The sequence below is a fragment of the Eulemur rufifrons genome, chromosome 16 (genome assembly GCF_041146395.1).
Source record: "Eulemur rufifrons isolate Redbay chromosome 16, OSU_ERuf_1, whole genome shotgun sequence".
Lineage (NCBI taxonomy): Eukaryota > Metazoa > Chordata > Mammalia > Primates > Lemuridae > Eulemur > Eulemur rufifrons.
Window position 1 is genome coordinate 82,271,634 of NC_090998.1, and position 15,456 is coordinate 82,287,089.

Here is a 15,456-nt window from a genome sequence, read left to right on the forward strand (position 1 = left end):
TCAAAATACCAATATCCTGCTAGTTTAAGGGTACCTTGTAGAGCTGAACTTTGAGTTACTGTGCAAGATTTTTTTTTCATGCTGTCATTTGTAATATGTTTTGTGAGAATCTTTGGGATTAAAGTGTTGGTTACAATTGTTTAAAAAAAAAAAAAAAAAGCCAATCTCTCGCAACCTGGAGAACTGCATTCCAGCAAGAAACACAGGAGGTGTACATCTCCCAAGGCAGGAATAAGTCAGGGGAATGGAGGAACTGACCAAGAGTCATTGTGGCTGGAGTGAGTGAGGTGTGTAGGTGATGAAAGAGGACATGGAAGACCTAGGCAGAGGCTGGATTGTCTGTGGCCTTGTAGGCCATGAAAGGAGATTTGGATTTAATTCTACTTGCAGTGGAAAACCATGGAAGAGTTTTATTCGGGGAGTGACATAATTTGAGTTCTAGTTTAGAAAGATCTGATTTGGAGACAACGTGCCAAGAGAGGCCTGGCTAGGAGTCTGTGGCAGTATTCCAGATGAGAGATGATGGCACTGGGGTGATAACAGCAGATATTGCCACACCTAAAATTTTAAAACTGGAATTAAGAAATTATAGCAGTTGTAGGTTTTGGGAAAAAAGTATCTGGACTACTGGGGGAAGCTCTGTTTGGTTAATGGCTGATGCCTAGTAGATAATCTGATGGCCACCTTCAGATTGACCACTGTGCGAGGAATTATGGGCATCCCTACCACCCTCAATCCCAATCTTTACTGTTTTTTAATTGGGAAAAATCATGCTGTCAGATGAGTCCATTATAAAAACATTGGTTGTTTAGGGGAATAAGGAATGGAGTAGGGAGGAGGGGAGGAGAGCCAATCCTGTTGCTTAAAAAATTAGAATTAAAAAGAGGGTTCCCATGTGCAAGAAAACATAGCTTTATAAACAATGTAAAGACATAAAAGGCATTGTGTTGGCAAAAATGTGTAAAGACAATAGCTGCTAATTTCACACCCCATGGGATGAGGGAGTATAAATGTGCTTCAGCTTTAGATAACAGAGTTGTCTCCACTGGCCAAGCAAGTTCACAGAGCTTTCCCTCAGTCTTACTGCCACCAGAGGGTTGGCAGGCCAGCCGCCAGTAGAGGTGTTAGCAAAACCTACCGATTTCAGGCTTAATCTTTTCACCTACCTTTTCTTTTTCGGTAATGTGTTCATTATTTGCTGAGCATTTCTCTATTCTTTGTCTGCAAATTTTTTGTTTCTAATGCAGCTTGCTTTGTATGGGTGAGATATGGAATGGCACCAAAATCCGGCACCCTGGAAAGCCAGGGATTTCCACCCTGTGACAAAAGAATGCCGTCTTGACTTCAGAGATTGCCTAATCCCAGCTGTTCTGATAATGTAATTAAGGCAGCCTAATGTCTTTAATTTTGCAACCAGTTTGTGTGAAAAGGAGAATTTGGCACTCTGAAGGCTTAAACACTAAATAGCAATCTCAAGACGCCTAATTAGAATTCTCTGACATTAAGCTAATTGGTGAAACTGTATTTCAGGAGCTTAACTACTTTATTAATTTTTTTAAGCATTTTCATTGAAAATCAATTGATGAGCTGTCATATTTTTCCTTAAATATGATCTCCTCTTTAGTGCTCCTGTCTTAAACAGGCTGAAAGGCTCATGCTACCAATGAAGGTATTGATATTATCACCAGCATTCCATCCCTTTTAGTCATTTTACTCTTGACCTAAATAATGTGGTTTATTGTGTGGCGTGGCCTTGTGGCTTCTCACTGCTCTATGAGCTGGACATTATTTCTCTTAAACTGAAAATTTAGGGGTGAATAAATTTATTCATGAGGCAATATTTCTGTTGACTGTGCTCTTTTTACTTGTTTAGTACCAAGGACATTTCCTTGTGTTTGAATCAGGGGGCTACAATAAATTCAACTGAGATCCAAAAACATTTTGTCATAATTTGAGACAAAAGTGTCTAAGTATAAGAGACTAATTAAAATAGAGCTGAGCTTTTGTGGTTTAGGTTAAGGTCATTTGGTTCTGTTCAGGGTGCTTATTCAAGTTCTTTTTGCCAGTTGCCACAGGAAGTTGCTGAAATGGGTTTCTTCATCCCCTCTCACCCCTCTGCACCTGCTTCCATTCCCATATTCTTTCTTTCCATGACTGAAATTGCTGGGTCTGACTATAAGAAAGGATTAAGCTCTCGGAGGAGGAAGTTTTCTTTTTAGAACACTTCTGACATGGTAAAATTCAAGTCCAAGATCCAAGTTTTCATATCTGCAGAGAGGTTGATTTTAGTAGAAAAGTAGAAGGACATGTTTAACTTAAGGGAAAAAAGCATAAAATCAAATCCCACTTTAGGAAATTCTTTCTTCAGTACTAGCTGGAAGAGAAGACTCATTTGATTTAAGTATCTTCTTCATTATGAGTCAAAAAACTACCTGTCAGTTATAAACGTTCAGGAATATAGTCAGTATGGAATTCGGAAAAATCTTTCACTTAAACATTTTTCCCTGAATCTCAGAATTCCTCTTTAAGGAAGTAATTAGTATAAATATAATGCCTCCCTCCATATTACTTTAATGTGTTGTTCGTTAACTTAGATCACAAATATATTGAGCTTTTTTTCTTTGCTTTGTAAAGAAAAAAGTTGCTTACAAAGGAAAAAAATTAATATAATTAATTTTGTAGGGGAATTTAGTATTTGTAATATCCATTATATTTTATTATCGAAGAAGTCTACCAGCTCTTTATTTGTAGTAAGCCATCTATTTAGTTTTACCTTTTTGTGAACTTGATGTTGGTATTCTGGTTATCTGTTGCTCTTTTATCCCAAAACAGTGGCTTAATACAGTCACCATTTTATTACACATACTCACAGTGTTGTGGGTCAGGAATGCAGGCAGAACTTGGCTATTTGATTCTTCTGTTTGATGTGTTATTGACAAAGGTCTGTTGGTGGAGTTCTGCTAGAGGATGGTAGGAAGGACTGGAAGGTTAGGCTCAAGCAGGACCTGACCTTTCCAGTGTTGTTGCATCAAGGTGGCTCAGGACTCCAGAGTGTTCCTGTGGGTAAGACAGAAATTGCATGACCTTAATGGCTTTAGGTGTTTGGGGCCCCGATTCATCCATTGTGAAGTTCCCCCTGAGCTTTTCTCCTGGTAGTTTTATTTAGCATCTGAAATGATGATCATTTCCTTTATTCATTATTTCATTCTAATATTTTCATTTCAATACATTTATTAGCTAGAATTTTTTATAAAGAATACTTTTCATCATTATCTCTTTGGTTACCCTGAAACATAATTTATATCAGAAAGGCAGGAAAAATGCTTGCTAGATGCTTTTTTATAAAACCAGTCTACAGAATAATGATTTAGTACTCTAGTTTCCTCCAGAGGTGAATACTGAAGGTCTTTTTTCTTTCTATCATTATAAACTCAGCAATTTTGACATTTTTACTTAAATTTTAGGATTAGTTTTTATATTTTTACAAAAATAAATAAAAGCCTGCTAGCTTTTGATTGAGATTGCATTTAAGTTTATAGGTCAATTTGGGGAGAATTGGCATCTAAATAATACAAAGCCTTCCAATCTATGAAAATGACACATCTCTCATACTGAGATTTTCTTTAATTTCTCCCAGATTTTAAATACAGTTGCTTTTTGTTAGATTCTTTGGGATTTTCAGTGTGGACGAACATGTTATCTTTTAAATAATGACAGTTTTATTGCTTCCTTTCCAATATTTATCTGTTACTTCTTTTTCTTGCCCTCTTTAACTGAATAGTACCTCCAATACAATGTTGAATAGGGGTGATGGGAATGGGCATTCTCTCCTTTTTCCCAATTCTATAAAGGAACACTTTCCATTTCTGCCCCTTCCCTGTGGTATCTGGCCCCTGTTGTGTATCAGTGCAGGGTGCTTGGCCCACACAGGTCTCCTGCTCTTCCCCCAGGGAAAGATGGTTTTTGCTTGTCCCTCCTCTTCCCTCTGTCATTGTACCTTTTCCTTGCTGGCCCTCTTCCAGTGGTAGACTGCTGTTGCTTGTTACTAGGTATAAGGTTTGTTGGGAGAACTGGGAGGATTTCCTCTTCTAACTTGAGGGACAGACAGCTTTTGTCTCTACTCCTCTGAGTACAGGTTACTTTTGCCTCCTGAGACTTTGCTAGGCAGGAGGGTTTCCTGACACTTCCCCAGTGACTTAAAGATTTTGCTTCATAAGCAAGAAAATCCAGGAAAGTAGATACGGTTTTGTTGCCTTTGTTCCAACAAAGGAGTCTTTCTCAGGTCTTCTGCCTCACTCCATCCTTTGGAGAGCACTCCACAGAAAAGAACTCAAGTGACTGTAGACTCCTCTTGTCACAAGGGCTCTGAAGAATTCTAAACTTTCATGGTAGCACATTTTGGCTTTACGAAGTCCTTAAAATTTTCGCTGATTTCTTCTTTTGTGGAATTTGCATGCTGGCTTTTTAAAAATTTTTACCACCTAATTGTGCCTTCCTAAAATTATAGCATAGTTGTGCTGGTTTTTCAACCTTATGTAGGTGGAATCATACCATATATATTCTTAAGATCCAGTCATGATTTTGTGGTTAGTTATTTTTTGTTCATGTTCATTGCTTTATGCAGTGGTACCCAACCTTTTTGGCACCAGGGACCAGTTTCATGGAAGACAATTTTTCCATGGACTGGAGCGGGTGGGTGGTGGTGAATAGTTTGGGGATGATTCAAGCACATTACATTTATTGTATACTTTATTTCTCTTATTATTACATTGTAATATATAATGAAATGATTATACAACTCACCATAATGCAGAATCTAATACCACTGCTGATCTGACAGGAGGTGAGTGATGGGGAGCAGCTGTAAATACAGATGAAGCTTTGCTGGCTAACCTGCCACTCACCTCCTGCTGTACAGCCCGGTTCCTAACAGGCCACAGACAGGGGGTAGGGATTGCAGGTTTATAGTGTTTCATTATATGAGTATGCCACAATTTGTCTAACTAAATATTATTTCTATGATTTCTAGTTTATAGCCATTAAAAATAATGCTAGTACCTGTAAGAGTGGTGAACTTACAAGTAGCTCACAGCGTGGGTAGAGAAAAATTTCTCACACAAAGATTAGGATAGAAAGAAGGAAAAGTTTGTTTTACTTTTTCCAGATGGAAAAAGGGCCAACACAGAAGTGAAAGAGGAAGAGTGTGTTAGGCGTAGAAGACTAGTTACTCGGGCGTTTTATTTAGGGGTTGTAAAGGGGGTGAAGATGATTTATAGCTGTATCCCAATTAGCTGGATACTGCTGCATCCGCTTCTTCTCTTTTTTCTTAGTGTAGGGCTGATAACAGAAGCAGCTGTGGGATGTCAACAATCTTGCCGTTTAGATACGGTTTTGGGCAGGAACTGAGACCTGAAGCTCACCCTCCTGCTGGAGCTCAGGAACTCTTCAAGGCTGTAAAGAAAATAGGTCCAGTGAATATAAAAAAGAGAAGGATTTACATTTCTTTTCTGTCTGCTCAGCTCTTTTCAAATGTTGTGAAAACAGAATTCTATGGGGTGCCTGTTAGCAAGAAAGGTCATATGACTGATCTTAGTCCTTACTGAGAAACTAGATAATTTTTCTGTTGTTTCGCTAGCAAGGCTGTCCTTTCACTGCACATATCTGGTGTATGTATCCTGCTGCAATTAAACACAAATTTCTGTAGGACCCTCAGTCTCAAAGTGCCCTCCTTCCACCAGGAGCACTGGTATCTCCTGGGAACTTGTTAGACATGCAAATTCTTGGGCTCTACCCTAGATCTACCAAATTGGAAACTGGAGAGGTGGGCCAGCAATTTGTGTTTTTACAGTCCCACAGAGTGATTTCTGTACATGCTAAAGCTTGAGAACCACTGCAGTATTGAATATACCTAGGAGAGGAATTGTTGGGGCATACGGGATGGGTAGATATTTGCAAACTGTTTTCTAAGTAATTGTACCAATTTACATTTTTACCAGTGATATAGGAAAAGTTCAAATGGCACCGCATCTTTGGTGTCAGACTTTTTAACAGTAATTCTTCTCCACCTCACCTTTTTTGGTTTTAGTGTATAACTTTATTTGTAAAATTAAAAATTACATCAGTGGTCATTGAAATCTTAAAGTCTGGAACTGTCTTTAAATGCAGGGATTATGTCATCATCTTTGCTGTCATTTCCAATACCTAGTATAGTGTTAAGTATGTAGAAAATTGTGTACATATCTATTGAATTGAATTTTAAAAATGTGTATATTTTTCAGTTTTAAGAAGTTGCTCTATATTTTTTTTTTTTTACCAAAGCCTTAATCAAGACCTAAAAGTTTATTAAAATAGCCTAGTAATGCTTTTTGAAAGATCACCACTTATTTTTCTTTTGTTTATCTTTTTTTTTTTTTTTTTTTAGCTTTTATCTCTTCTTTTTGAAGATTTGTTCAAAAAATTTAATTCTGAAATGAAGAAGATTGCAGACCAGGTGATTCCTAAGCAAAGAGCAGCCCAATTTGATGTTGTGAAACACATGCGCCAAGACCAGATTACCAATGGCATGGTGAATGCCATTTCTACTGTAAGTCTTGAGTCCTTCTTTTAGAGTTTTTTAATTTATTTGTAAGTGTATTCAGTGGAATGGAAACTTAAAGTACTTTGAGAATCCAAGTGAGATATATATAGTTAAAAGAGTGTTTACAAATTTTCTACTTTGAAAAATAGTCTAAAGTTTAAATGTCACCAGTAGGAATTTTTTTACTGTAACTTTCCTGCCAAAGAATAGTTCTTGTTATATGAAGCAATAAGAAAATAGATACTCTTACGTGGAGGAAAAATCTTTTAGTTTAACTGTTGATAGCCATTGTTTTAATGGATACTTTTCCCCATTTTTTTCTGTAGTAAAATTGACATATTTCAAGCATGTTTATTATTCACAACTTTTGTCTAAAACAATTCAAAATATTTCATTTCATAGTAGGTTTATATTCTTTAAAGGCCTATCAGCTAGCGGTTCCTAACATGAGTGGTGAATTCAGTCCACAGCAGCTGCTGTGTATTCAGGGTCCCAGGCTATTCATAAAAGGTTATCAGATAGGTTTTTGCTCCCTTTCTTAAAGCATAACAACTATAGGTCTATCTGATAAGGTCTGGTTCATGTTTTGTATGTCAGACATAAAATTGGTTTTATGGATAGGATTTTGCCCCAACAAAAGCATAGTATAGTCTAACACGTTGATATCCCTTAATGATGAAAGAATTAGTACAGATTTGCTTCAAAACTTGACTTTAGAAATTTATGATGGGTCTCTATGAGCAGCCCTTGCAGTGACAGCTACATCTAAACTTGAGATGAACCAGGCCATTGTGCCTATTTAGGCACATTAAACTTTGGTGGCCCAAACTTGTCTGAAGGTAGATCCCTGAATATTTGAAGAGAAACCTCCAAAGAGTACTTGAGCACATTTCTGTTATAATTGCTTTTTCTTGCTTTCTGACCCGTCATTTTCAGGTCATAATAGCTGCTTTGAGTAGTTCTTTTGCCCCTAAATGACACTGCTTTACCTCCCTGACAGGACTGCTTATTGGAAAAATCATTTTTAGGCTTTGTTGCAGGTATGCTCCTATCTGTAGACAGCCAGAAAAAGATCAGCCTTTAAAATTCTGCAAGTGTTGCCATTAGTAGAATGTTTTCACCAAATAACTTTTTCTCAAAGTAGTTTTAGACCTCTTGTCTGTTTCTCTTCTTTTTGTAATAGTCCTGCAGAATACTAGAACAAATTCTCTTGCTGAACATCTTGGCTTCACTCCCCATCTACTTCCTATTTGCCAACAGCTGCTGTCTTACTTTAGCTCTGTGCTGAATATTTATTTACCTTATTTACTCTTACTCTCTGGGCATAAGTCAGTTTACTAGATGCATTCTCATTCCAAGGATAAAAGGAGCTAACTGAATAAGCAATATAAGAAGTTAATTTGTGGGATATATGTGTTTGCTCTGTTTCTTTGTCCTGTAATAAGAGTTTCTTCCTAGAATTTAGCTCTTTCACATGTTATCAAAAACTCAGGGTTCTGAAGTGATAGCTCTTCACTGTAATAATGATCAAACTTTAATTTGTGAAGGAGCTCCCCCAAAGTCACATATTTTAATGCAAACAGATCACCTAATCTTCTGCAGCCCTAGCAATTTTTCTACTACAAGAGTTTTTAACCCAGGATCCACGAGTCCTCTCCTGAAATTGAATGTAAACTTTTGTGTTCATGGTCTTGTGTGCATTTTTCTTAAGAGACCATTCATAGCTTTCATCAGGTTCTCAAAGGAGAAATGAAGAACCACTGCAGATGCAATTTTTCTGTTTGGAATTAGAAATCTAATTAACCCTTTTTTTTTGGCATTTTATTTTCTACTTTGCTTTTTCAAAGCATACTATTGTCTGCTGTTCATTCACGTTACCGTGAATTTAAATTTTAACAATTTCTAACCTTAACCTTTAAATTATCCTTGAGAATACTATTTAGTATATATAATTACTACAACTATAAAATAATATATTTAAAATAATACAATATATTTAATGCATAGGGAATAAAATAAATTTAATGTTCAAGATTTATTTCATATGAATATATTTTAAAGTGACATGATAGCTACAGAGAATATATATTTCCTAATATGAATATATAAATACAATTTTTAGATTCCTTGAGGCTCCATTAAGAAGCCTACAGTTTATTCGTTATCCCTAATAACTGCTATCAGAGTTATTTTTCTATTGCTTTATTTTCCTCTACTTAAGACTAACTTTGGAAGACATCCAAATAATAGCACATTCCAACATGAAATTATCTCTTTGAGCTTCAAACTGGTTTTACCTTAAATGTGTATAGAAATTGCCAGTGTTTTATCAGTTAGCTTATTACTTCTAGTGGAAATCTCTGGTTGAACTGGCTTATTCAGTATATACTGAGTTCCTCAGATGACAACTGCTCAGAGGTGATATGGTCGAGGCAGCAAAAAGCATTGTGAGATGGTTGCTAGACATAGCTAATATTCATTATATTTTTAGAAAACCCCAGTAAGTGACCTGGCTAAATTTCAATTTTGTGACATTTTGAGTTATGAATGTATATCATGGCTCTAATTTTATAAGCAATCAGTTCCTATGATGAACTTCTCAGAGTGACTGCACACTATCAGGCAACATGTGAATGGGTTAGGGATAGTCTTATGTCTTTCATCTCTCTACAGGGAAACTGGTCTCTAAAGAGATTTAAAATGGACCGCCAAGGTGTAACCCAAGTGCTGTCTCGCTTGTCATATATATCTGCCCTGGGCATGATGACAAGAATATCTTCCCAATTTGAAAAGACAAGAAAAGTGAGTGGTCCTCGCTCTCTCCAGCCATCTCAGTGGGGAATGCTTTGTCCTTCGGACACTCCTGAAGGAGAGGTAAGGTACCTACGGTGTCTCTGGGCTGTGTCAGAAGTAATACCTACTAGGATGGGTGTGGGGGTTCTGCTTCTGTTCCTATCCCCCAGGCCATGTTCTTTTTTTGGTCGGCCATTTATCTAGCAGAGAGATACTGACATGCTTGTAAAGACTACATGAATATCATTCCAAAACCATGACCTACAGAAGCATTTAATTCAGTGTGTTACCTAAATAGAAACACAGTCCACATTTCTCTTGGTTATTTTAGTTTATCCTAAGAATTAAACCATACAAAGAGGGGATAAGAATGTGAAGGAAAATGGAGAGGCTCATCACTTTTGAAACTCAGGAGGAGCTCGTTTTGAGCAGCTCTTTATTTTCTTTTCTTTTTTTTTATGTCAAATTATTAAGAGGGTACAAATGTTTTAGGTTATATGGATCATTTTTGTAATGCTTGAGTCCTGGCTGTAAGTGTACCCATAACCCAAGTAGTGTTCATAGAGCCCAGCTCCTTATTTTCTTTAGCTGTGCTTAGAGGACAGCATAGACTCAGTTGCAGCCAACTGGTAGTGTATAGTCCAAGACCTAATGTGGATTCTGATTCGCTTATACAGGAAAAACAAGCAATACCTAAATACTAAACCAAGGAATTTAAATAGGTTTACTTCTATAGCACTCACTTACTTGCTGTGTCATGGCCCTTTCTCCTTTGCTTACCATTGTTGATTTCACTTGATTCTAGTCTTTCTAAATTGTGAACTTCCAGATTAAGGAAGGTTCACCGTTGTTTCCCAAGCTCCTAGCATAGGGCCTTAGTCAAAGTAGAGGCTCCATGAATGTATGCTAAATGAATAAATAAGTTATGACAAATAAAAGATGTAGATTCCAAAGTGTAGGAATTTGTTATGACTTGGAAGAGGTGAAAAATAGGAGTCTATGTAGACTTGTGATTTTTAAAAATCACTCCTCTCCTAATTTATCTTGAACCATATGGAAATTCACACTTAAATTATGCAGTTTGTCAAATTTGCATAATATATACACCTTGAACTTTGAAACATAAATTCCCCAGAGGTTGCTTCAGCTAACTTCAATAAAGTAGCTATTTTGTGCATTATTATTGTAGATGGTTTTTAACAATTGAAGATACAACCTTTACGTGTCACATGTATCTCAAATATTTTTTTTCTATTTGCTATATTCTGTCCTTATTGATATTTTTGTTTTAGGATTTTTTGGTTGTATAGAAGTTTAAAAAGATTTATTTCCTTTTCATTTTGAAATAATTTTAGACATACAGAAAAGTTGCAAAAATAGTTCAAAGATCTACAGTCCTTTCACCTGAATTTTCCAAATGTGAACATCTTACATAACCATAGCACAGTTATCAACCTCATGAAATTAACATTGATAACAGTACTATAATCTGTAGACCTTATTCAAATTTTGCCAGTTGTCCCACTAATGTCTTTTTTCTGATTTAGGATCACACATGGTTTTTTGTTGTCAGATCTCCTTGTCTCTTCTAATGTAAAACAGCTTTTCAGTCTTTCTTTGCTTTTCATGACCAAGAAACTCTAGAGTTCTGGCTATTTTATAGTCTCTCATTTCAGGCCAAAAATTTTATACTTTTATGTAGCTGCATCTATTAATGTTTTCCTTTACTGATTTTATACAATGTCATATTAATAATGATGATGTTCCATTGTCTAGAAATAATTGTTTATGTAATCAGTTTCTTTTTTTTGGACATTTATGATGTCATCAACATTTACAATTACAAATAGTACTGTGCCGAGCATTTCTGTGGCTAAATCTATTTTATATCCTTGCTTGTTACCTTAGAATAAATTCCTCTGGGACAAAGGGTAAATACATTTTAAAGGCTTTTATGTGAATTGCCAAAGTGTACTGCTTTGCATTTCTGCCAGCAAAGTGGTGAGCTATTTTCAGGTACAAACTGTCCTTTGTGATACTAATGTTCATTCTTAGAAATGATCGTCTTTTGTTTTTTAGGCATGTGGTTTGGTTAAAAACTTGGCCCTTATGACACACATCACAACTGATATGGAAGATGGACCCATTGTAAAACTAGCCAGTAACCTAGGAGTAGAAGATGTGAATTTATTATGTGGGGAAGAGCTTTCTTACCCAAATGTGTTTCTCGTTTTTCTTAATGGTAAGTATATTACAGAGACATGTTGATCTTAATCTGTGGGAAGAGGGAAAGAATCCATTATTATCCTTTTATTTAAAGCACAAATATACTTTAATTCTGGGCTCAGGTTGACTTTTATTTAAAGGTAGAAAAAATAACAGAAACAGCGATTCTGTTGGCTGGTGGGTTATCCAAGGTTCTGAGAGGATACAGCTGTCAGAGCTTAAGGGTAACACCGTAGAGACTAGCTGCTTTCTGCCCTTTTCCAGCTGCTAGCATATCCACAGTGGAATAAGGTTCAACATGGTATCTTTAATTTAAGTACAGGTTGAATATCTGAGTCACTCTGCAAAAATAATCAAATCAATCCTTATAGTGAGTTGACTGTATTTAGCCATTTGATAACTGATGTGTCAGCAGCCTATGGCAAGAAAATTCCTTTTCTTTGGCTCAAACTCCAGTTGCTTCTTTCACACACATGTTCTCACCTCCTTCAAAGTCCTCCAGAGTCTTGGCAACAAATGTGTCCTTGTCCTTTCTACTTTTGATTTGGTGGTCTATGTGCCTGTGTCTCAGCAGTGTGCATGTGCTTATCCCTGACCATTTAGTTCATATGTCTCTTCTCCTCTCTGCTTCTTTCCAGTCTGGGAGACATTAACCCTTTACGGTGTGGGCTGATGAGGAAGGGGTCAGAACCTCAGCAGGGCTGTTAACTGACTTCCTCATTCAGTGACTCCCTAACATTGAGTGAGCTCTTGTTCTGCACTTTCACCCAGTACCTCCCTGAATCCTCACAGTGACCCCGGGAGACAAAGTTTATTTTCCTTATTTCACACATGATGATTACAACAAGAGCAGTTTAGTAACAGCAGTTACTAGGTGCTAGGCAGAGTTCTAAGTGATTTGCATAAATCAGCTTGTTTAATCTTCACAACCACTGGGTGGAAGTGATAGAGCCGATGTTCAGACCCAGGTGGTCTGGGTCACAAGTTCTTGCTCCCAGCACTATGCTGACAGGTGAGGAAAATGAAGCCAGCTTTTCCAGTATTACTCAGACAGCATATGGTAGGACTGGCCCTAGACTCCAGGTTCTGCCCTTAATCACTCTAGTGTGCTACTTTCTTGCAGCCTTTTGGGCTGGCTGCAGTTAATAAGAGTATTTTCAAATGACTACTCAGTGCTGCTTATTATTTTTATTGGGTGGATGTTTTAGAGATTAGATTAGATTTTTTATTTCTGTCTTATCTATTCCTTCTTCTTTTTGCTTAGGTAACATCCTGGGTGTCATTCGAGACCATAAAAAGCTAGTGAATACATTTCGGCTGATGCGAAGAGCAGGATATATCAATGAATTTGTTTCCATCTCAACAAATCTTACAGATCGATGTGTCTATATTTCTTCTGATGGAGGAAGGCTGTGCAGGTATATGTTACTAAAAGGGGTTTTTAAGCATCTCTTTATATTTACTTTTGAGAGAAATAAACTTGTTTTTATTTTTGAAGCTGCTTTAACCTCTTTTATTGTTATGATAAATTTAATTCCGTTAGCAAACACTTCATGAATATGTATGAATCCTAGATACTGAGGACTCAAAGATTAGTGGGAGACAGTCTCTGCCCTCAGAGAACTCAGTCTGTTCAGAGAGACAGAAATAATTACTAATAACAATCAACTATGCTGGTAATTAATGCTAGCCGCTAGTTATTATTGTAATGGATGTAATATTTATGTAACACTTTAACTTCATTCAACCCTGTGAGGTTGGGTTATTCTTTTCATTTAACGAATGAGGAACTGAGGTTCAGTGAGGCTAAGTAACTTAACCCAAAGCTACAAAGTGGTGGAGTCTGTTTTTACTCGAAGGTCCTTAGAATTTGACTCCAGCAATCCTGATTTTACCCACTGTATTCTCTTGCTACAAATGAGCTTTAAAAGGATGAGTAGGATTGTGTTACTTGAATGTAGGGTGAGAGGAGAAAGGCAAGAATAAAAACATGGAGGCATGAAGAAATGAAATAACATTAGACCCAGTAGAAAAATAAGTCCGTTTTATTCATTAAGAAAATATTTATTAAGGGCTTATTCTGCACGGGTACTGTCTAGGAGCTGGAGGTTCAAAAATGAATGTGACATAATATCTGGTTTAGGGGGATATGCAGGAACATCGCTGAGGACGTTACCTTGTGTCATAAGCCTTCCCTTGCTTTACTGCATTCAGCTATTTGATACCTATAGTGATTTGAACATAGAGTCATTCTCTGTAGACCTTGGTTAGTGTTAAAGCACAAGGCAATGAGCTAGCAGTAGTTGGAAGTCTGTCATAGCTGGCAGAGTGGGCTGTTATTGTTGTGTCCACCCAGCATCTTTTTCTCCCTCTGATTTCATTACCTCATTTTCCTTTGGGGACTGCCCCTCCTCACTGGCAGTCTTCTTGGGATGGTCAGTCTAATGCCCTCTCCTCCCCAGCCAAGGGCCGGGCATGTGACCCAAGAGAGGCCAGTCAGACAATCTCATCAGAGAATTTGAATCCGGAGCAGAATAAATCAAGGGAGGGAAGTGGTTGGAATTGATTCATTCTGACGGTGACAGACAGAGAGACTGCCCATTACCCTGTGTTTTCTGGATCCTTGAGACTGCTGTAGTTCCTTATCTTTCTGAGACTGAGCATTTCACCTTTTTCTTTGATTCTTGTCCTTTCACTAAATTCTTAATGCCTCCAGTAAATTTCAGTTTTCCTTATGTTAGCCAGAGTTGATTTCTCTTCTTTGCAACCAAAGAATGGTTAGCTGATATGCCTGTGTTCAAATCCTAACTTCCCACTTATTGACTTATATGACTCTGAGTATATTACTTAAGTCTCTGAGCCTTGGTTTCCTTGGCTCTAAAATGTAAATATTAATGCCTCTCTAGAATTGTCCTGAGAACTGATTGATATAAGGTATTGTAAGTGCCTTGTAAGGTGCCAGGCGCACATTAGGTGCTTATTTATAGCTGATAACAACATGGCCCAGGTAGGGGCAGGAAAAACAATGACAATTTCTAGGTTATTCTTTTTTAGGATTTTTCTCTTTTGTTACATCCAGTGTAATATAGCGTATTCTAAAAGAAAACTAATTCTTTTTTAGAAGCAATTTTATAATAGCATAACAGATCTGGAAGGAAGAATTAGTAGTTTATTAAGTAAGGGTAACTGAGGTAGCTAAATGTGATCCTCTCCCTCTCTTCCTCCTGTTTTTGTCCTCACTTCTGAGTCTTAACCTGAACTGCACTGCAGCCCTTGAATGAGGCAGCAGGGTTGCTCTGCTTCCCTACCAAGAGGGAGCCAGAATTTCGAGGTACTGTTGATTTCCATGAAAAGCTCACCCAGTTCATTTTTAAACAACTTGTGTTCCCGTTTTGTAATTGTGCAGCTCCTCTTCTTAACTGTTTAAAAATGCTCATTAGTCCTCAAATAGTTCTTTGGACTTTAGGGTAGAGCTCACAAGTGTCTGGTGGTTACTTGCTTCTGCCGATAAGAGCTGCTTATCCAAATAGCAACAGCTCTTGACGTTCAGTGCTGCATGCCATCCTTTGTGTCGGTGTTTCCTCGCGGTGGCGAAGCCCTCAGAAGCAAGTCACCACTGACAGTTACAGGTTAATCTACCAGAATGCTCTCTCTACCTTGCACCCATTATATCACTAAAAATCACAAAGTAAGACAGGTTTATCTGCTGCGCACTTATAGCTACACATTTGGGTCATCTTTAAGGAACCTGCTAGTCTAGCTCAGTGATGTTTAAGCCTGAATCAAACCACTCTAAACATCTGGATATTCCTCTGACCCTCAGAACAAAATGCCATGATTATCCTCGGTAACAGTGCTTC

At 37.3% G+C, this 15,456-nt stretch overlaps 1 protein-coding gene across 1 annotated transcript in view; it reads left to right on the forward strand.

Moving 5' to 3' along the window:
* POLR3B (RNA polymerase III subunit B) overlaps positions 1-15,456 on the forward strand; it is a 119,264-nt gene that overhangs the window by 48,349 nt on the left and 55,459 nt on the right. The window contains exons 13-16 of the mRNA XM_069489583.1: positions 6,422-6,583; positions 9,251-9,451; positions 11,450-11,612; positions 12,861-13,014. Coding sequence (XP_069345684.1) covers positions 6,422-6,583; positions 9,251-9,451; positions 11,450-11,612; positions 12,861-13,014 — 680 coding nt within the window. The remainder of the gene's footprint in view (positions 1-6,421; positions 6,584-9,250; positions 9,452-11,449; positions 11,613-12,860; positions 13,015-15,456) is intronic.